The 21,215-nt window shown below is 37.7% G+C and overlaps 1 protein-coding gene across 3 annotated transcripts; it reads left to right on the top strand.

Annotated features, from left to right (window-relative positions):
* Positions 1-264: 264 nt before the first annotated feature.
* On the top strand, positions 265-11,406 carry LOC102709629. Of its 3 annotated transcripts, none has more exons than XM_040521736.1 (12): positions 265-513; positions 954-2,454; positions 2,643-4,013; positions 4,163-4,464; positions 5,147-6,843; positions 8,128-8,542; positions 8,633-8,795; positions 9,369-9,472; positions 9,543-9,634; positions 9,723-9,874; positions 9,949-10,088; positions 10,877-11,406. In XM_040521736.1, exons 1-10 carry the CDS (start codon positions 311-313, stop codon positions 9,797-9,799), a joined length of 5,925 nt encoding a protein of 1,974 aa, XP_040377670.1. In that variant the 5' UTR covers positions 265-310; the 3' UTR covers positions 9,800-9,874; positions 9,949-10,088; positions 10,877-11,406. The 3 variants fall into 3 exon arrangements, with proteins under 3 accessions (XP_040377670.1, XP_040377671.1, XP_015689807.2); XM_040521737.1 differs by lacking the exon at positions 10,877-11,406 and adding an exon at positions 10,243-10,503; XM_015834321.2 differs by lacking the exon at positions 10,877-11,406 and having other exon boundaries at positions 9,949-10,503.
* The last annotated feature ends 9,809 nt before the right edge of the window (positions 11,407-21,215 follow it).

The raw sequence follows: 21,215 nt of genomic DNA on the forward strand, positions 1-21,215 counted from the left end.
TATAAATATAAAAATGAATGTTTAAAGTTCTTTTGATAATAAAGTAATAAAGTAAGTCACAAGTAAAATAAATAATATTTTTATAATTTTTAAATGAGATAATGTTCAAATATTACTGAAAAAATTAAATATTTATATTATAGAACGGAGGAAATATAAATTGATCACCATAGCATTTTCGGCAGCTCAAGTGCAGCTGTGCTCGGCCGGAAACAACACAAGACTGTGCGCCGCGTGGCCCCGCCCGGCCCGCCGTCAAAACGGGGGGCAAAAACCCAGACAGAACCCTAGCCTCCTCCCTCGCGCTCCCATGGAGACGGCTGCCGCGAACCCAGGCGCGGCCAGGAAGCGGCGGCGGAGCCGGTCGCCGCCTCCCGACGGAGAGGGGCCGAGCGAGCCCGGATTGGCCAAGCCTCGTTTCGACGGCGGCGGCGGCGGCGGCGGCACGAGGAGTGGCTGGGAAAACCTCGACCTCGTGCTCTCACTCCAGGGCAAGGAGCTCTCCCTCGAAAGGTCATTCTCTTGCTCCTTCCGCTTGCAAGTCGATGCAACGTGGTGCTCATGTCACTCTATTATTAGTAGGATTGCAGGAACTTAGTTGGTGATTTTTATGATTCTAGTCTGAGTATTTAGATAGCTCGGTTAATGTGGGTGCTTGTTTAGTGCTGCAAGTATCTGGACGAGCACATATATCTGATCCAGTTTAGCTGGGATCGAAACTCATAATAGATGATGTTCTATTGTAGTTTGTTGTTTACATGTCTCCTTATTGGATCAATGTTGACTTGGTTATTAGGAAAATGTGCACTTTGATTTTGGTCAATTGGCATATAGTCATTTTCTCAAGTTTCAAAAGAATTAGGACAAATATATTCCAGTTTCATGTTTGGATGGAAGTTATTATGCTTGTTTGATTTGTGAACTTATCACTTATATGTTGTTACATTATGCAGAAAGATTGAACTAGCCCTCAATTTTCTAACTACAGAGTCATGGTCAAACCATGGCCACAGAGCAGACATTGTTCAGTTACTACGAGTGGTGTCATATGTTGGAAACTGGGTGCAGTCTATCTTAGTTTTGCCTGAGAACACTAAGAAAATGTCAGAGCCTTTTGATCCAGTGCTAGATTATAGATGCTGGGCCATTTTGCGATTTTGCATGGAAAAGAAGCCATCCATCTCAATTTCCCCAAACTTACTTAAATCGCTTGGTCATGTTGCAAGGAATGGTTTGACCAGAGTTGATACCAGTGCTTTGTACGATGACAGTGATTCAGTTGATCTCTTTGAACAAGTTTTAGGGTGCATGTCCTCTGTTTTCTCCATCAATACAAGAACATTCTTCAATGCAGGTGTTGATTTATGGGCCTCTTGTGCCATTGAGGTTATCGGCCTTGCCCAGAAGGTTTCGCCTAATGAGATGAATGGCTGTATTGTTCTTTGGAATCTTGGGATTTGTCTGTTTGAGCAATTTTCAAGCTTTCTGAGATTCTATGCAAATCCTAAGAATATTTTCCGCACTTTTGTTGATAGGATTCTTGACCCTCTGTTGGAGTTGTTGGTTTTGCTTAATTCACAAGCGAATTCCCTCAAGCACAGGCAGGATGGGACCATGTTGAAGGTTGTTGAAGAAATTTTGTCCAATGGATTGTTTCATCCCCAACATCTCAGTGGATATTTTGGCCTCAAGAATTTGGATAAATCGTCAACTACTAAGGATGTCATAGGAAGCTATCATAGGCATCTATTTGAGCGTTTCAAAGCAATAAAAGCAGAAAACAAGTCTGTGATGCTGGCAGGGTTTGTTTACTTGCTTCAGTTGTTTATTAGAAGATCTGGAAACCAGAGAGCCTCTCTAGCACCGAGGGCAACAAGCTTGCAAAAAAGTAGTGAGGGCTCTGAAGAACCTCATCATCATAGGGAAGCACTTTTTGAAGTGTTTATGCAGTTTATGGAACCCTTGATCTTAGAGTGTACATCATATTCAGAGAAGGACTTCTCTACTTTAGGAGTCACAAAACTAGTAGAAGTTCACTGTATGCTGAAGTCCATTAATAAGGTGTTGACAACAGTTATTGAAGAGAAAATCTATGTACCTACAGAGGACACATCAGAAGGATCTTACTTTGAGTTCTTGCAAGATATTTACAGGGTGTTGCTCTCAATGGCTGAAAAAATGTATGAATTCTGGGTGTCAGCTGGGCATTTGGAAGATGCAAGCATTAAGAAGATGCTACCTTTAATGTTTGCTGAGATTGTTGATGCAGTTGGTCATTTTTTAGTTATTGAATACAAGGTTATGGGGCGTGACCTTGTGAAGTTATGGTTAATGATATTTGCTTTGTCAGCTACTAATGCATCTTCCGAGGACATCAAACCCTGCTCCCTGCTAGCCTCAAAGATTTCTGGCCTTTCATCCCAAGTGATTTGCACATTCAGTGAGCTTCGTCAGGTTGGTTATGTAACTCTTCAGAAGTTTCTTTATGTTCACCTTACATTCTTGTTGTGATGCTTCATTGCCTACCTACCTCAATCTTTATATTTGAATTATCCAAATATTTTTGCAGACTGCCATGTTCATTAGGTTGGTTTGTTGATTTTTCAGTCTGATATCCTAACTCTGTTGGCCTTATCATGTAGGTTTCCTTCTCCATTTTTACGTTATGTGGTGCTTTGAGAATGTTCAGAACTGCTGTTGTTCCTGGTGTTGTAGCAAATTCATTTTCTGTGTCTTTGTTACCCTCAGATAAATGTTTGGAATCACTAGCAACATTATTAAGTTCCCATACATTGAGGAATGCTATTCGTACGTCAATAAACTCAATGCCTGAAGGACAGGCTAGTCGTTGCATCGAGGAGCTAACACTAGACCTTACAGGTGCATTGGAATGGATCAAAACCTCTGGCCTTTTGGGTGTTAATTTGGAAGTGCAGGGAGAGTCATCCTTGGTTTCAAGGGATTCAGTGTTTAGTCAGAGAGCTGAACTTCTAGGAAGGCATTTATCTGAAATATACACAAATGTGCTCGAGTCAATAACTGTGACCACATCAAACAGTACAGTTGTTGCAAAATCTGTTGAAAAGCTGGTTGATGCAATCCGACCAAATTTGTGTCATTTGGTGAGAAATGAATCAAATAGTTCAAGTGAATTTGTTTACTCAGTTATAGGAAAACACCTCTCTAACAAACAAGGTGCCAACTGGCAGAAGATCTCAAGTTTGTCCTGGTTTTATTTCTTCTTCTTCCGCATATATATGTCATGTCGAAGTTTGTATCTGCAATCTATTGGCCTCATGCCTCCTGACTTAGCGATAGAAGCAACAGAGCTAGTGGGGAATTCGTTCGTTGTATGCTGTGGGAAGGAATGGACCAATTCTGCCAATATTCTCGCAGAAGGCTACTTTGCATGGATTGTCCAAAATCCGATCCCTCTTTTTGATATTATTGAAATTTTAACACAATCTTTTTCAAGAAACTGTTCTGGGTTTACTCTGCTTGTTTTTATCCTTAATTTGATGGCTCTGCAGAGATTAAATGACCTTAATAGGCAGATTAATGCATTTGATTTTTTACTTGAAGACGATACAGATCAATTTGACAAGGAGAATAGTGGAGACAGTGAATTATTAAAGAAGTCTTGCTGTCTCGAGGCTACTCGACTCACCAGTTTTATGATGAGCTATGTGAGACTATTATCATCAGGAGAAATTGGCTCTTTTTGGTGTTACGACACAAATGCTTCCTGGGATTTTAGTCTATGCTCTTTGGATGAATTTTCATTTCCCATAGCAACTTGGCGACTTCTGTGTGAAAACATTGATATTTGGAGTCCCCATGCATCTAAAAAGGATATGAAGAACTTCTTTTCTAATCTGATAAAGTTTGCTTTTGTTCAAAAGAGGTCATGCAGAGATGTGGATAATAGTGGCAGCCAATCTTCATATCGAGAAATAACTCTGCATAATGTTTCAGTGGAGCTCCTTTGCGATACTATTATATATGATCGAAAGGTATGTAGTATGTACTGTCTGTTGAGTATGACGACAATATTGATATGTTGTAATAACGATAAATGTTAGTTTGTAATTCTGGGTTTTGGTAATTTCTTTCTTATACCTCTCTAAATTACTTGGTCTAATGCAAATCTACTGTCTCTTAGGTTCTGTTGAAGAATTTGGTGTCAAGTTCTTGCCATGCTCTGAAGAAAGCAGTATTGTCTTTTGTTACTGATGCTAATGAAGATAGTGCCTTGTTGGACTCACCGCCTGATTTAGTGTATACATTAGCTAAACTGGAAAATGAGAAGTTTCCTGTTACAGATTCTGATGTTACACATACAGATGCCATAGATAAACTATGGATTTGTGAGGATTTACTTAATTATTTTAGTACAGTTCCTGGATTTCATGCAAACTTCAAGTCATTCTTGCAACTTATAGCTTACATACTCCATCTGGAAAGGCAAGTGTGCAGATTATTATTTTTTCCACGTGTACTAACTGCGATGCTTATTCATTGTATAATCATATTAATGTTTGAGTACAGATGTATATACCCCCTCTGATTATATAAATACTAGGCACTTTTGACCAAAAGAATTGTTCACAAATAGTTGTCACCTGTTATTTTCCCTGAGGCATAATTTTTCATGCTTCATTTCCTTTAGGTATTGTGGTCTCATGGTAGTAATTGGAGAGCACAGTGCCTAATACTTGAGGCTTGAGATAAAGGGTCTATTTTTTATGAAGATCTTGATGCTGCTGATAGTTGAACTTTCCTGTTTATTACAATAACTAGTTAAGATATTTGCTGAACATTAGTTCATTACAACTTAATTTCTTTCTTTGTAAATAATTATTTTTTTTGGGTTATTTCAACTGGATTTTGTGTTTCAGCTTTATCGTATTGGGATCTCTAGTTTTTTTTAAGTATTTCCTGTTTATTAAATGAGGGCTATAATCAGTTTTTCATGCAACTAATTGTGACGATGAATTGTGTGCCTCCTAGTTAATCAAATAGTCCTGGGAATCTGTATTATCAACAAGTTTGGAAAATGCATGGTGATCATTTCTTATCTGCAACTGAAATCTCCTGGTTAGTTTCTCACTGAGAATGATTCTTTTTTCTATTTTCTTTCTTGCAGACTCCTGCTAATGGCAATGCTATGTCATCGTTATGAATCGTGTAGTTCCATGGGGCTACTTCGTCTGTTTGTATGCTGTCGAAGAGCAATGAAACATCTTATCTTGAATTTTGGTAAAGAATTCCCAGGGTTAAAGCAATATTCAGCATTTTCCAAGATTTTTGGTGACTCTTGTCTGATTTGGCTTTTGAGATCTGCTCAGGAACTCGTCAGTTTGTCACACAAAATATTTGAAGAGCACACCGATCAGTTGAATAATACAATTTTCTCCCTGGTAGATAAGACATCAGAAATATTTTCGACACTAACTAACATGAATTCTGTATTTTGCTTGTTGGGCCCGAAGAAACAAATCACATCTTCCCTGAACTGTAGTCGAGAATGCAGTACTCACAGTACTCAAGAAAATGATGATCAGGCATTCGATATGCTAGAAAGTGCAGCTTTCGAGCATGTCAAAGTTATGGCTGAACTGTTACAGAAGTCTACAGCTAGCATTCCTGTAACTGTGGAGGGTAGTCATTGTGTTATCAAATTAGAGAACTGTTATGAGACTGTATGCTGGGATAGATTGCTGTGCACTATGTCTTGCATAAGAGGATTCTTATGGGGTCTTGTTTCAGCACTAGAAGGCACATGCAAAGATTATCGATCAAGCTCAGAGGAAAGAAACATGATGTTTCAGTATGCCTCCAGATTCAGTAGTTATGTTGCTAACTTTGAGATGTTTGTAGATATTTGCCTGCATGTGTTGTTTATGGAGACCAAGGACTGCGAGTTAGCTGATTTAATCTCTGTTCATCTTCCACAAGAGCTAGACTGTGAGAACAGATCTCTGAATATTTCTGTAATCATGGATGAATGGACTAAGCATCAATCAGAGGACAACGAATTTCACTCTGATGGTGTACTAAATATTTCAATGGAAACTCATGGTTTTGATCTGCCCAAAGTGCAATTTGTGAAAGGATTTCTTTTGGAAAACCTTTTAAGTGGTAAGGGTCCATCCGTAGCCTTTACTTTAAGAGAGTTCTATAATGCATCTGCTGCTATTATAAAACTGAAGGGAACCTTATCATTTCCGAGCGAGGTTTGTAGACAAAAATGCAGTCCTTTCCAAAAGCTTTCATTGGGTCCAATGGTTGGGACAGCTTATATCGCTCTACAGAAAATTGCAGACATGTCTAACTGGCCTGAAATGTTTTCTCTTTTATGGATTGACGGAATATTAGGTTATCTTGAAGCTTTAGGAAGCTTTTTGACATTACCTGAAATCAACATGTCAAAAGAATTTTACACTCAAATTGTAAATGCTCATTTGAGAGCTATTGGAAAATGCATTTTGCTTCAAGGAAAAAATGCAACTCTGCCTACCCATGAGATTGGATCAAGTACAAAGACGCTATATTTGCAGAATATAACTGGCCATGCTGATACTAAAGGTATCATCAATGGTCACAACAGATTAAATTCATTGAAATCAAGACTTAGACATTCATTGAGAAGATATGTCAATGTGTCATCAAACATGCTTCTAAATACAGCTCTGCAAATCATTGAAAGAGCATTGGTTGGAGTGAATCATTTCAGTCATTCAATATATGAAGTAAACACAGGGAATTGTGATGGTGGGGCAGTTTCTTCTGATGTTGCTGCGGGGATTGATTGCCTCTATCTGGTTCTTGAAACTGTGCCAGGTTAGCAGACAATTTTCTGTCTGGTACTTCCAAATACAATTGAAACCATTGTTGTAATGCAATTTGGTTATGCCCTTCTTTAAATAAGTTAATGATATACTGAATCTTTAAAAACATGATACTCATGTGCCTTGAAATTGTTTGCCAATTGGTACTGAGTATATTTGACAATACCACAAATTTATCATGCATATGTTGTTTGTTTGCATGCTCAAATGCTAAATAGTTGGTAATAAGCATGGTCCCCATTTAATTTGTGTAGGTTTTCAATGATTAGGAGTTGTTCACAGAAATGCTTGATACACACTCCTTTTCATATTTGTGGCATCTCTTTTGGTAGCATGATAGCACATTAATACAGCTGATTCTTGTCAGTTTAAATAGACTATTGTGTTGCATGAACATTGTCCAGAATGCATGGATTGTTCTTAACTGAATAGAATTGTTGAGCAATTGAAGATGGACTCAACTGCTACCAGCTCACCTCAACTCCACCTACTGACCTTCCAAATTTCCCACCTAGTGCATTCACCTCGATCTCATGTTGCCCGTATGTATGTATTAGGATTTGACAGGTAGGGCCTAGGACTAGCTCTCATGTAATTTTCGAAGGGAGACAGATAGTGCCAGTGTCCAGGGAGAGCAAGAGAGGTGAGGAGTTAACATGTTGGTGTCGCCGTGTTGGAATCACACATGCACCAGGCCATGTCCTAGTCAGCCATCCACATGCACCAAAAATGGATGAATTTGACTGCAGGGAAAAAAATTATCTGGTATTGAGAGTTGAGGGATGAGCTTTATCTGGATGAGTTAAGGGACGAAGTAAGAGTTGAGGACAAAAGGTAGGCATTCCTAGGCCCCGTTTGGCAGCCGGATAAGATATCTTATCTCTCTCGTTTTCCGCGCGCACGCTTCTCGAACTGCTAAACAGTGTATTTTTTTGCAAAAATTTTTTATAGGAAAGTTGCTTCAAAAAATCATATTAGTCTATTTCATATTTCTTTTATAATTAATAATTAATTAATCATGTACATATCTATTACTATGTTTTTCGCGCCGGATAAGTTACCTTATTTCTCTCCCTATCGAACCCGGCCCTAAAAGAAACAGCTGGTAGGAATTTTCCTCATGTTAATTTAAACACAAGTCTTTGCTAGTGTAGTCCACAGCCTCTTGCATCAGTATTATGTTGTTTGCATTCTTTCATGGCAAAACATCTCTTATATTGTAATTCAATTTGGATATGAGTTCTATTAACTGATTTTTTTTCATCTTATATTGTAGGAAATAAACGTGTTTTTAAGAGAACCGTCCCAGGCCTAATAGGTGCTCTATTCAATATTGTTTTACACCTTGAAAGTTCATTTATTTTCTACACAGAGAAGATGCATGCCAACCCTTATTTGCATCCAGATGCCGGAGCCACTGTCCTAATGTGTATTGAGGTTATAACAGCGTTTGTGGGGAGACATTCTTTTCAAATCGATGCATGCCATGTCTCTCAGTGCTTGCATGTTCCCATGACACTTTTTAAGGGCTTCAAACATCTTCTTTCATGCCAGAATATATCCCATTCTTGCAATCCGAGTGTAGATCAACTGGCAGCTAGTAATGAATATGTACTTAATAGACAATTTTCAGTTGACATGTATGCTTCGTGCTGCAAATTGTTATGTACTACTATTCGACACCAACAGCGGTAAAATATTTTGCCCCTCATATTTTCTTTCTGTAGTTATATGTTGCTATTTTCGTTTCATGTTGTTATCGTTCCTCTCTTTATATCTAGTGAGGTTGCACGATGCGTGGCTGTTCTGGAAGATTCAGTAAACATACTTCTAAGTTGTCTGGAGTCTGCAAATCCCAAGATGGTTAGCAGGGCTGGATATTTTTCTTGGAACATGGAGGAATCAATGAAATGTGCTTCATTTTTTAGAAGGATTTATGAAGAGGTCAGTGATGTTTATTTATTTTTTGTTATTTGAAATGTATGTATGAATGTATACTCCCTTTGGTCACATTTACTATGCACGCAATCCATCTAGTCCACCATTTGCTGCAATGTTGGATGTTGGGATCCAAAAAAGAGTAAATAAACATGAATCCCACAGAAGAAATGTCCATGTAGTTACAGCCATATATATTTCGGAACTGCTATTTCTCTGTCAACCGTTCTTTTGCTTTGGGAAAACTTCGAATTTTGGACCGTTGGATTCACCCCAAGATTCATGCTGGTAGAGGCGTAAAAAATCTGTAGCGCATGTGTGGGTGGGATTTGAACCCATCCCTTTGGCTTTGCATGCGCACACATTCTCCATTGAGCTAGTAGTACTTTTAACTTTTGAGTTCATACACGCAAATATATACTAGTTACATAGGAGTTACAATGTAATTACACTATAGTTACATTTCAAAGTTTTTGCCTCAATTTCTGTCAAAAGTTGTGTAGGTACACCCATATATGTAAGGGTCGCGAGCCAATAAAACATATATATACTAATTATCCTTTTGTGCGAACAATGTAGATGCGCCAACAAAGAGAAATCCTAGGAAAACACTCGATGTACTTTCTTGCAGGTTACATTTCTATGTATTCTGGACAGGGCCCACTGCAAACAGGCATAACACGGTATGTCCTTCCTAATGAAGCTGTTCCATTTATACTTTGAATCAGGAATTTTACCCTTCTTACATCGCAGAGAAATTGACGAGTCCTTGAGACCTGGGGTTTATTCCCTTATTGACATCTGCGAGGAAAGTGATCTTCAACTGCTCCACACATATCTGGGTGGTCTGTAACTACTGCTTGATTTTTTTTTCATATGTAGTTCAAATACAGACTGACCCCAAGACATTTCTTTCATTATTTGGCTTTGCAGAGGGCCCATGCCGAACAACTTTTGCTAATCTGGTGCACGATTACAAATTAAACTTCCAGTATCAGGGCAAAATCTAGTCCCAATTGCTGAAGACTTTGGAACATTTGGTGTTGATCCATCATATTCTGCATAAGATATGCGGCTTACTGAAGGTTTTTCAATCTACCTTTTTTTGATTTAGAACCAAACAAACAGGATGATTCTGAATTTTCCCCCTCGTTTGCAGATTTAAAGGTCATCGAATTAATCTGCTGGATTTGTATGTCGTAGCAAATGGAAATGAACAAACCCCAATTGTTCGTACTTCAAGAAAAATCATTTCTTGGTGATCTGTAACCTGTGGATCTTGTTCCATAAACCAACTCGGTAATCTCTAGGCACATAGTGTTCATATTCTGGAGTGATTAATCTAACGTATTTGCCCCCAAACTAAACTAATTCGTTTGGAGGGAACTAAACCAAACTGATCCTATCCTGGCCATACTCCATATTACTAAAATTGAATTTGTTTTCACCAAAGTGCTGACAACGAAAGTTAGAAGGATATGTTCAGCGGTCGACAGTCTACTTGTGCCATCCCAACATCATACTGTATTATGAAGAAACTTAGTAAAGATAAGTCATCTATTCTGACAATAAGACTGACCCTCCTTTTGTTTCCTTCCCTTCACTGCCATGGCCATTGTCGCCGCCGTCCGTTTCATTGTTGTGGATTATTGATGGTGCCATGATGCAGTGTGCAAACCATATAATGTACTCCCTCCATATTTTTATGGATGACACCGTTGACTTTTAGAATCATGTTTGACCATTCGTCTTATTCAAAATTTATATCTAAATATACAAAATTATAATGCATAATTAAAGTTTCTATAATAATAAATCATATTATAACAAAATAACTAATAATTTATATAACTTTTTTGAATAAGACGAATGGTCAAATGTGGACCTAAAAGTCAACGGCGTCATATAAAAAAAATATGGAGTGAGTACTAAAACACTAATTGATGAGTAGTGGTAACTTTTGGGGAACAGGAAGCACGGGATCATCTAACTTTTAATCGTTTTAATCCAGAAAACCTAATATCCCAATCAATAGTCTTTGCAATACTGTTTCTAAGTATGGTACTGTACTATTTATTTATTTGTAGTTAAACCGCCGACTTAGAGGTTTGGGATGATCCACGCCGTGATACGTGGTCATTGTCAATTCGTGGCCGCGAGAGAATATCTGAGGTGATTGGAGGAGGGGATAAGGTAACCATGGAAGGTGTGATGTGCTACACATGGTGGGCGCATGATGGGTGGGGGCATGCGGAGGAATTAGGTGGATGCGGCAACAAGATAGCCGAAGATGGACCAAAAGCTGGCGCACACATGCACACAGTAGCCACTATCATTGGATAAAAAGAGTCTTTGCTAAGTTGCTAGGCCACAGGGATGAATCAGATTCCCACGATGTGTTATCCATCTCTCTGATCATGACTGGACACTTACAACCTGATCCACATGTGTCTATGGCACTACACCGTGCACCAGGTAGCCCTGAGATTTTGCTTCCATCTTAATTTCGGCCTGTAGTCTACCTCTCATGATTGATGTCTTATCTTACCCAAGCTTTACCTTAATCATTCATTTTGTCGAATAATGCGCTTGTTAAAAACGTGCATACAGTGGTATTCGTTCCTCTCATTTTTTCTGTGGGTTAGTGTATGCAATCTCTGTGTCGTATACTTTGATGCCGGGTGCTTGTATTTTATCCGTTCACCTCGAAGTTTGCACTTTGAGGACGTGCTGAAGGGCTGTTTAGTTTCAAAAAATTTTCGGCTCAAAACATCACATCGAATCTTTGGACACTTAAATAAAGTATTAAATATAGATAAAACGAAAAACTAATTACACAGTTATGTGAGAAATTGTGAGACGAATCTTTTGAGCCTAATTAGTACATGATTAGTCATAAGTGCTACAGTAATCCACATGCGGTAATGACGAATTAATTAGGCTCAAAAAGATTCGTCTCGCGGTTTACAGGCCAGCCGTGAAATTCATTTTCTTATTTGTGTCCGAAAACCCTTCTGATATCCGATCAAACGTCTGATGTGACTTGCAAAAAATTTCATTTCACCAACTAAACACTCCCTAAAATCCGTCCTTTTTGTTTGCATCGGAGATTCTGACTTCTGACCATCTTCACAAAAGGAAATTCACTGGATGAAATTTCTCATTCATTCATTCGTTGAATATCTGAACAATGGTTGTATCAGCAACCGGGGGGGGAAGTGCATGGTTTCCCACTATCGAAAGAGCAGATTTGTGGTCAACCTGAACCCCACGAGTTGACCCAAAGTATTTCCATGCTCAACCCCACCTGATCTAATCTACCAGGATTTTCATCTCCCATCATCGATGCGCAATCCGAAATTTTCTCTCTTTTTTTCCATCAAGATATTCTTGATTTGTTAATTCCAGTTTTGTCTTTCAGCCATCATGACTCGTATCTCCAACCAAATACTATCTTATACTATCTCTTTAGGCAACACTAATGTATTTGACAAAACAGCTTATAAACATGGGACTAACATCGGGGAGTCCATAGTTTTGAAAACCACCACAATGTGTGCAATTAAGGTGAGTGGCACTAAAAACAAAAAAAAATCAGTCACATGTTCACAAAGCCAACGGCTACTTGTGTAACGATTACAAGTTCTTTTGTTTAATATTTGTAAACCGTGTCACTGTACAACTATACTTTTTATTATCTTTTGCCTACATATAGTGATATAGACGGCTTTTATTATTTGTTTACTGTAGACTAATTGCACAATGTGTAAATGTAGCTGAATAAGATTTTTTTTTTCAAACACGTCGTGGATGCCATTCCATAGGATGCACTAAAAAAGGCTATAGCTTCCTGGAGGCTCTTCCTCTCTTTCGTACCCCTTTTTGTGCCTCCAGCCTGCACTACTACTGCTGCCAGTTGCAAAGCTCCTGCCTCCAGTTTACATTGGGCCACGTGTGCCAATGCCTCGTCATTCCTAGTCAGCACACTTCACAAAAGTAAAGGTCTACGACATCGCGCGTTCCGTGCACTATGCAACCTCCTGATCCGTATAGATTTTTGCACAGACATCTGGTTTAGCTTTAGGCTCTCATCGTTTCGCAATTACAACCACTTATAAGTCAAAATTTAAATTTTAAAACTTAATTTCGGGTTTGATTTTGTGGTTTGTTTTGTAACTTTTCTTAAGTCATTATGAATAAGTATATAAAATTTTTATCTTTAAATTATTTTTCGTTTGTAAAAACGTGTTTTCGCTTTTTTCTTCTAAAAAGCGAAACAATGGGAGCCTTAACCTGTCATGGTTTGCTTGTTGGCTTACGTGGTAACTATGATTTGAATATTTAAATTTTGAGATTTTCTTATTGCAACTTATTATCTAGCATGTGTTTTTAAATTATGGATTATATATACAGAGAGATCACTGGCAGAAGGCAAGGAGGCCGGCGATTTAGCGTATTATCGTGTGTGCGAGATAAGCGAAGAGAGAATCGCTGCTCGATTTTCTAAGCAAATAGAGAATTGTTGGCTTGATTTTCTTTGTACCTTCTCTTTCCTCCACATAAGTTGTAAGGTACATGGTGGCGTAGCTAGCTAAGAGCATCTCCAATAGCTAATTTAAATTTGGTCATCTATATCTTTATTTAAATGATCATCTAAAACAGTTTCATTCTCCATATCTCTTTGTACTCTAGCAGATTATCCATATATGATATCCTTCATATTTTTTTGGATGATGGAGAGAGAACATATAAATATGGAGTTTCTCTCTCCCAATATAGATGACATCTAAAAAATAGAGGATGAGATAGATGTTCTGTTATAGCTCATTTTTTGTCTCTCATCCTCTATTTCCAATATAGAGGATGGGATAGATTAACTGCTAGAAATGCTCTAACTTAGCCTTGTTGCGGGTGCCCTAAATAGCATCCCAGCAAATAGACCAGAGATTGCTTCGATGGGCGTCTCTACAGCCAACAAACCAAGACAACAGTAAATCCAATGCGCTAGCAGTCTCTCTAAGAACAGGTACAATAGCTCTATAAGCCAGCTATAAATATATTTTAAGGAGACAAGAGAGGAGAGAGAAGAGCAGCGGGCTACAGATTTATAGCCAACTCCAAGACACATGTGTGTATGATAGATGAGACTAGATATTAGTTGTGTAGTATATATTTATAAGTAACTATTGTATGAAGAATTAAATACTGTTGAACTATACTACTACCTCTGTCCCATAATATAGAGGATTCTAACTATTTACTTATAACTTTTGACCATTCGTCTTATTTAAAAATTTAGTGCAAATATAAAAGTTTATAAGTAATACTTAAACTAGTTTTAATAATAAAAATAATAATAAATAAAATAAATAATATTTTTAAAATTTTTGAATAAGACGAGTAGTCAAAGATTATAAATAGAAAGTCAAAATCCTTTATATAATCTGGGACTGTTGGTGTATTGAACTTGCTATAATCTCTACACAGGAGATCATCTGATCTCAGTCGTTTGGTCGGGCGAGGACCCGTGCCGCCGGCGCCGACCCGCCTGCTCACGCGCCCACGCGCGCGCGTCCGATTATTGGCCGCGTCCCGTCGGAATCCTCCTCCTGCTCCTCCTCCTCCTCGCGCCCGCCCGCACGCCAGAGAAACCGCCCGCCACCCGCGCGTCGACACGGCGACGCATCGGTTACGGAGGTGGTACAGTGCACAGAGCCGCGCGCCCCGTGTCGTGTATCCGCGGCGATTCGGCGACAGCGATCGGTGCAGCGCCAGCTAACCGGGTACTACGTTGGTACGACGGTTGCAGGGGAAGAAAAGGGAAAAAAAAAAAAGCAATCTTCCAGCCTGCGTTGCGTTGCTGTGTGCCTCGTTTTTCCTCTTGCTGTTTTGACGGGGCATGAGGCTGTAGTAATGCTGCTAATGTTGATGGTTTAAGGGGCGTACGTGTGCAATCTTGCAGCCAGTCCCGACCGATTTCCCGAGTGCCGTCTAGTATCGTCTGGCCATCGGTGTTTACTGTTTAGTAGGACTGGCGTGTTGTGAGTACGGTGGTCCGTCGTCCGCTTTGGTATTTCACGAAAATAAAAGCTTTAGTTTGGGCAAAAAATCTCCAAAAAATGGGTTCTAGGGAAAAGACTTAATTCTTACAGATATAAAAAAATGTAGCATTAATGCACAAACTTTCATCTTAAATGACTACCCACCTAAGCTCTTTTGATATAGGAGTCTAAAAGGTCTTGATTTCTAGGCTGATTTCAGATCAAGTTTAGTGGAAATGATATTTTAAATGGCACAAACTTTTTTAAGATGTTATGTGGAGTTAGTTGTGACGGTTTTTTTATGGGTTGAATTTGATGGTAATAGCGGTGACTTGATCGGGATAGACGACTAGTCTACAACTTAGATATTCTTCGGTATTATTTTATATTTTAGTTCAATGCTAGTCAATAGTTATTATGAGAGCAGAATTCAATCGAGTTAGGATCGGTCGTTGGTTTCTGAGATCTGTTACTAGTTTAAGGATACAAGGAGTACACATAAGTCATAGTTTTATATTGTTTAGCATAGACTAAGAAGATACTGAAAGATTCTTTATGATTGACTCTAGAATCATTAAAATGATTAAAACATGAGATATAGTGCAGAAGTGTCTATATTTTGTATAGAATTTAAATTCTAAAAATACTTGTATCTTAGGACGAGTAAATAGATTTTAGGACTCCATTGCTCCTTTGTATTCTCACTGGCTGCATCTCAAGATCATCGGTTAGCCAAACAAAACAAAACTAGTAAGGAGCAAAGAACAATTATTCTTTATCCAACTCTCACTAGACCTCCAACGTTTGGACTCTTTCTTAGAAGGTTTTGAATCCATGACATCTCGTTGTAACACTATGAATCTCATGCATGACGGCATGAGCTATTCACCCACAAAACTTTAAGCACTTGAGAGCACCCTCGTCTTTTCATTTTTGTTTATACTTATAAGCTAAAATTTAAATTTTTAACCTTAAATTTAGAGTTGATTTTGGATTTTTTTATCATGTTTATTTTTCATACTTTTGCTCTTTTTGTTTATAAATATTGACAATGACCACGTCTTTCCATATGGTGGTGGTGTTTGTACGCTCTATCACGGAAGCTTCGACTAAAGGTTTACGGAAGAATCATCAAAACAACTGATGGATGCACTCGCACGCACGACAAAGCCTGATAAGGGCTCATCTTTCCCTTTTTTTTGAAAAAAACTAAACGGTATATTTGTAAATAAAAAATAATTTATGAATAAAACTTTTATATATGTGTTCTTAGTGATTAAAAAACAAGATTAAAAATAAATTGTGATAAATAACCTAAAATTAACTCTAAATTTAAAATTGAAAAGTCAAAATTTGGCTTATTGAGCAAAAGAGAAAAGATGTGATGATATCGTCCGCGATTTGTGGACTGCATTTCATCAGGATCACATTCTGATCAATGTCAGCTATCCCTGGATGGACTGATATATTAGTGCTTAGACCTAACGCATTGGCACTGTGACCAGTAGAGAGAGAGAGAGCGGCTCGCGCACATCTCCTAACGTGGACAAAGAATATCACACAAATACATGAGAGAAAAATAAAAATCCCAATATGATAAGGATGTCCCTAATGCCGACACCTCACCAACCACAGCAACAAACAAAGCAGGCTTAGGGATTCTTAATTAGGGTTCTCCAATCAACAGCCCAGTGTACTTTGGGCCTTCGTTTTTTCCCCTTCATCATTTGGTCAGTTGTGATGTGTATCGGAACATATGTTGGTATTAACTCACCTTCGCTGCTTTACAGTGATCACCGTTGACCAATACTGTTGCAACTCTGATCATTAATATTTTGAAATAATTAAGCTATATATGGTGAATGAAAGTTTAATACTTATGTTCAAGTATGTAATACACTCTTTAATAAGATAGACATCCATTCAAGCATTTAGAAAACTTTTGTAGACACGATGAATAGTCAAAAGTTGAAGATGAATAGTGCTTGGTAATAAATTAAAAAGGAACAGATGGAGTGTATATGGACGGTTAAAAGGGCAGTTTATATACTCTCACCTTTCATCATGCATATGCATAATCTGAATTTTCTGATTATTAGAACCTTGTTGACATTTTTACCAAATCAGCTCAATGATTTGTTTGTTTATACATTAGATTATCTCTAATTCTCTATACATTACAAGAAAAAAAAATAGAAGGAAAAGGGGAACAAGTTGTGCCTTTCAGAAAAGTCAGTGTGTGATAGCAGTAGTAAATAAGATAGTTCCTGACAAAGGTACCGGCAAGGCTTATTCGAAGTACTTTCGTACTATATAGTGGATAAAGTTGAAGTAAGTGCTCTACGACTTTTATGAGGATTGAAGCAAATTGGGTCTTTGCATCAGTAGTTGGTAACATCAGCTAAGAAAGAATCAAATCACAGATGACTCGGATGAAAATAACTATCTTATCCTTGGCCATCCACCTATTGTTTTCTTTCATTATTGTTGTACTACTCCATCTAGAAAAAAACAGATTCTTAAGTTTTGCCTATAGAACATTTGATCATCCATCTTATTTAAAGAATTTATTAAAAAATTTAAAAAATAGTCACATACAAAGTACTATTTATGTTTTATCATGTAATAACAATAAAAATATTAATCATAAAAAATTTTAAATAAGACGAAGAGTCAAAAATTCAATTCAAAAACACAGGAATTGGTTTATTTTGGAACGGAGGGTATACCTTCTACCCGTAGTTGTCTTTGATGAGATGGATGCGATGGATTTTTTTTTCAACTAGCTGAATGTCTATGCTTTTCAAATAGAAAAATATTTTTTATAAAATATGTGACTATCTTTTTTATATAAAAAATATTCATATCAATTAAATTTTATGTGGATATCCATCTGGATTTGATTGGTTTTTAATATTACGAAGTTAAGGGGGTAAATTATAAAAATACAATGGGGTAAATTATACAAATACAAAAATATAAGGGGAATAGATTCACTACCATCACTACTAGAGACTCTGTAAAGATACAAGAAATTCTCAATTATTCTAACTTGTTTTTACAATCATACTGTTGATAAGCTTAACTGAGTATCGGACGATCATCGTCTAGTTATTGATTGGCTGGATATGTCCTGAATCTGAATGTAGAGGATGGGTTGATTTCTATTGTCGGAAAAAATGCCATTTTTTCTTATTTCTAGACACATTAGTCACCGGAAAATATAGATGTCAGAGCAGAAATAAATGGTTTTGAAGGTTTTAGAAAACAACTCTTTGTGAATACTCCTCTTTAAAGAAAAAACAGCTTGTCTTCAAAGAAAAAGATAAACAACTTTTTTGCTCAAGCCAGAGCTACTAGATAGCCGACATATAGGTTCCATCTTTAAAATGGTTCACATAGGATTGTTCGGTGGTGTCCAGTTGCTTTCAACAGAATTTTCCTTCAGATAATGCAAGGCTGGTAGGGTCGCCACATTCACTTGTCATTTAACTCATTAACCATTTAGCCTCTTAATTTTTGTGGTGGGCAAAATCCTATTTAAAAAGTAAAAATTATAACATAATTTAGTGGTACTCTGGTACTGTTTGTAGTGAAAATGTTGCACGAACACAATTTCCATGTTCCCTACAAATCATGTGCTTACAAAAGAACCCTGAATGATTCAGTGTCAAACAGTTAGTGCACTGCATAAACCTCGTCTAACTCAAACCAATGTGTCCCCAGTGTCCTGTCCATCAACTAAACCAGAGTTGTTTCAACGATCATTAATACTTTATAAGTTTATCATATTTTGTTGAACAGAAATTACATGATCACAGTATACTTCAACAATATGTTGCATTTTAAAATATTTATGAATACGTTGCTAAAATAAATTTGTTTAAATGTTGAATGCAAATAGTGTCTAGTGACAAGTATGTAGAAACTAATGGAGTACTTCGTTCACAAACAATCTTTCTAATACCCTAAAATTAAGTTTGACATAAGTATTATAACATCAGCCAACCATGTCAGAAGTAAGAGTACTGTTCTCTCAAAGGAAAAGTCAAAAAAAAAAAAAAGATGCTTGCCACCCACAACCCCAAGGAGCCCAAATTACAAGCTCAAAGAAGATTGATGCCTGCAACTCTCTGCAGACAGATCGAAGCCAATCTTTGATCTATCCTTGAGAAAACGAAACAGGAATGCAGGATTGATCCATCCATGGATATATAGCTTTCAGTAGACATGTGTAGATAAGAAGGCTGTAGGGCCCGGGGGGAGGAGGGATACGACATATGTGGAGCACGAGCAAGCGTTGTGCAATGCCCTCGCCCCGGGATCTTTCCCCCTTTCCTCACGATCGATTCGGTCGCCACGCCGTGTGGCTGGGGCTGTAAATCCACACACACAAAAAATGCTTTGGCATATGGTATGGTCTAATCTTTGCACATAACTGGTAAAAATTCCCTAACCCTAACCTCACCGGACAAGACAATAACAGTAGAGATTGATCTTATGGTCATTAGAAAGCATAGAAACAAAATAATCCTTATTAAAAAAGTTAAGAAATGTTAATATCGTAATTTGATACACCTTTAAAGTATCGGTAGACACCAAATTTTACATTAAAAAAGTTGTATATATATTTAAAGGACCATGAAATTTTTTAGAGCAATTTTACAGTCCAACAAAAAAGTACTACCTCGAGGTGCCAAATCATTTTTCACCGTTAGATCTAGCTGAGTAGGATGTGCATGGTTATATCCAACGATCAGAAATGATTTGGTACCGCGAAATACTAGTAACTCGAGGTACTTTTTGTTGGACTGAAGCAAATCTCAATTTCTTAATATCATGATTAAGTTCAGAGCCCATAATACGGGGAAGGGACAAATTTGGACGATGTGAATACAAGATCCAAACAGGAACTCAATCAAACCACTCCCAACAAAACGAAATTGCGAATTGTCGACCAGTCCGGCCATCTCGTGATGACGATAGCGCAGTTTTGGTTGCTAGCACCGACGATTGACGAGCAATTTGCCCTATATATTATTGTTTCTCAACACTGAAAAACAAAAAGAGCCACCTTGTTTGGGGTTTGGAAGGTAGCAGCATAAATACTTACATTAGCTAGGTAAAGCTTGGAGAGCGTCAGCACGCTAGCAACACGCCGAGACAGACGATGATCGATCAGAGAGAGGCCTGCGTTTGGATCACAGAAACACTATATTTTTTTTGGCTTATCTTCGGATGGATTCAAGGATTGGATGAAGCTGCGGAGGTGCGATCCAGCGTTGCTGTTGCTATTAGCTCTCGCGTAAGCTGGGATATCGTTGGATTGTTTTCACGAAAAAAATATACGATATTTCATTTATGAATGAAATTGTTATATGTATATATTCTTAGCGACGTAAAAAATCAAGACTGAGAAATAAACTTTTATCGAAACTCTAAAATTAACTTTAAATTAATATTAAAATTTTAAATATAAGATTATAAGTACTGGTAGCTCCTATCGGTCGACGGCGACGTGCCAATGGTTTCACGTGGGTTATGACCAGGACAAGCTCGTGAGTTCTCTTATCCGTAGCCGTCGCCACAGGCTGCTTCTTTCTCTATTTTTTTTTTTTCGTTTACTCGGTGTGCGATGGAGTAATGGACCACGATCGAGTTCGTATTTTACACGGGTATCTGTTGGCTCTAATGCGTACAGTGTACTCCGTATAATAATTGACTATTGGATCTTCTCTATTTTTTTTCTCGTGCAAGTGCCACATAACACAGGATCCTTTTATGCAGCTTATGGAATAGATGAATTTTTAGGAAGATGTATAAAATTCATGTGTTTCAAAAAGGAGACTTTGTTAATGCACCACAACAATTTTGTCATTTTAAATTCGATTAGATAATGGGTGAACCACAACAATTTGTTAATGCAAAAGCAAGCAAAACTCCTAAATATTTTAGCAAGACCTTGAATCCGTTAGTGCCAGGCGTGAATAGTGTGAAATCATTGTCTTAATTTAAATACAAGTGATGAACAATTGGCATGTTTGATTAAGAATTGGTTCGATGACTTTCATGTACGGTGAATAGCAACCTAATCAGAGCGACGATGGATCTCCAATCAGACCGGATGTATAGTAGTGATCAGCCCGGGTTGTCTAGAGTGGTTTTGGTTTTGGGTTATTTTATGTTTTTCATTGGATTCTTGATGGATAAAGCTTCTAGGTGTTTTATATGTGTAAGATATAATACTAATTTGAGTTAAGTTGTGGAAGAACTTGTACTCGGATTATCGGATATGTTTTCTTTGTTTATTCATATGTAGTTGTGTCTTGAGGCTTAATTTGGGAGTATCATCGGTGATGGATCCGGACTAGGCTTAGGATAAGTT

This window comes from Oryza brachyantha, chromosome 3 (genome assembly GCF_000231095.2).
Source record: "Oryza brachyantha chromosome 3, ObraRS2, whole genome shotgun sequence".
Classification (NCBI taxonomy): Eukaryota; Viridiplantae; Streptophyta; class Magnoliopsida; order Poales; family Poaceae; genus Oryza; species Oryza brachyantha.

Coding starts and splice junctions, on each gene's coding strand:
- LOC102709629 (XM_040521736.1), top strand. CDS start 311: ATGGAGACGGCTGCCGCGAACCCAGGCGCGGCCAGGAAGCGGCGGCGG. Junction 6,844..8,127: donor GGTTCTTGAAACTGTGCCAG/GTTAGCAGACAA, acceptor CTTATATTGTAG/GAAATAAACGTGTTTTTAAG. Junction 9,635..9,722: donor GCTCCACACATATCTGGGTG/GTCTGTAACTAC, acceptor TTGGCTTTGCAG/AGGGCCCATGCCGAACAACT.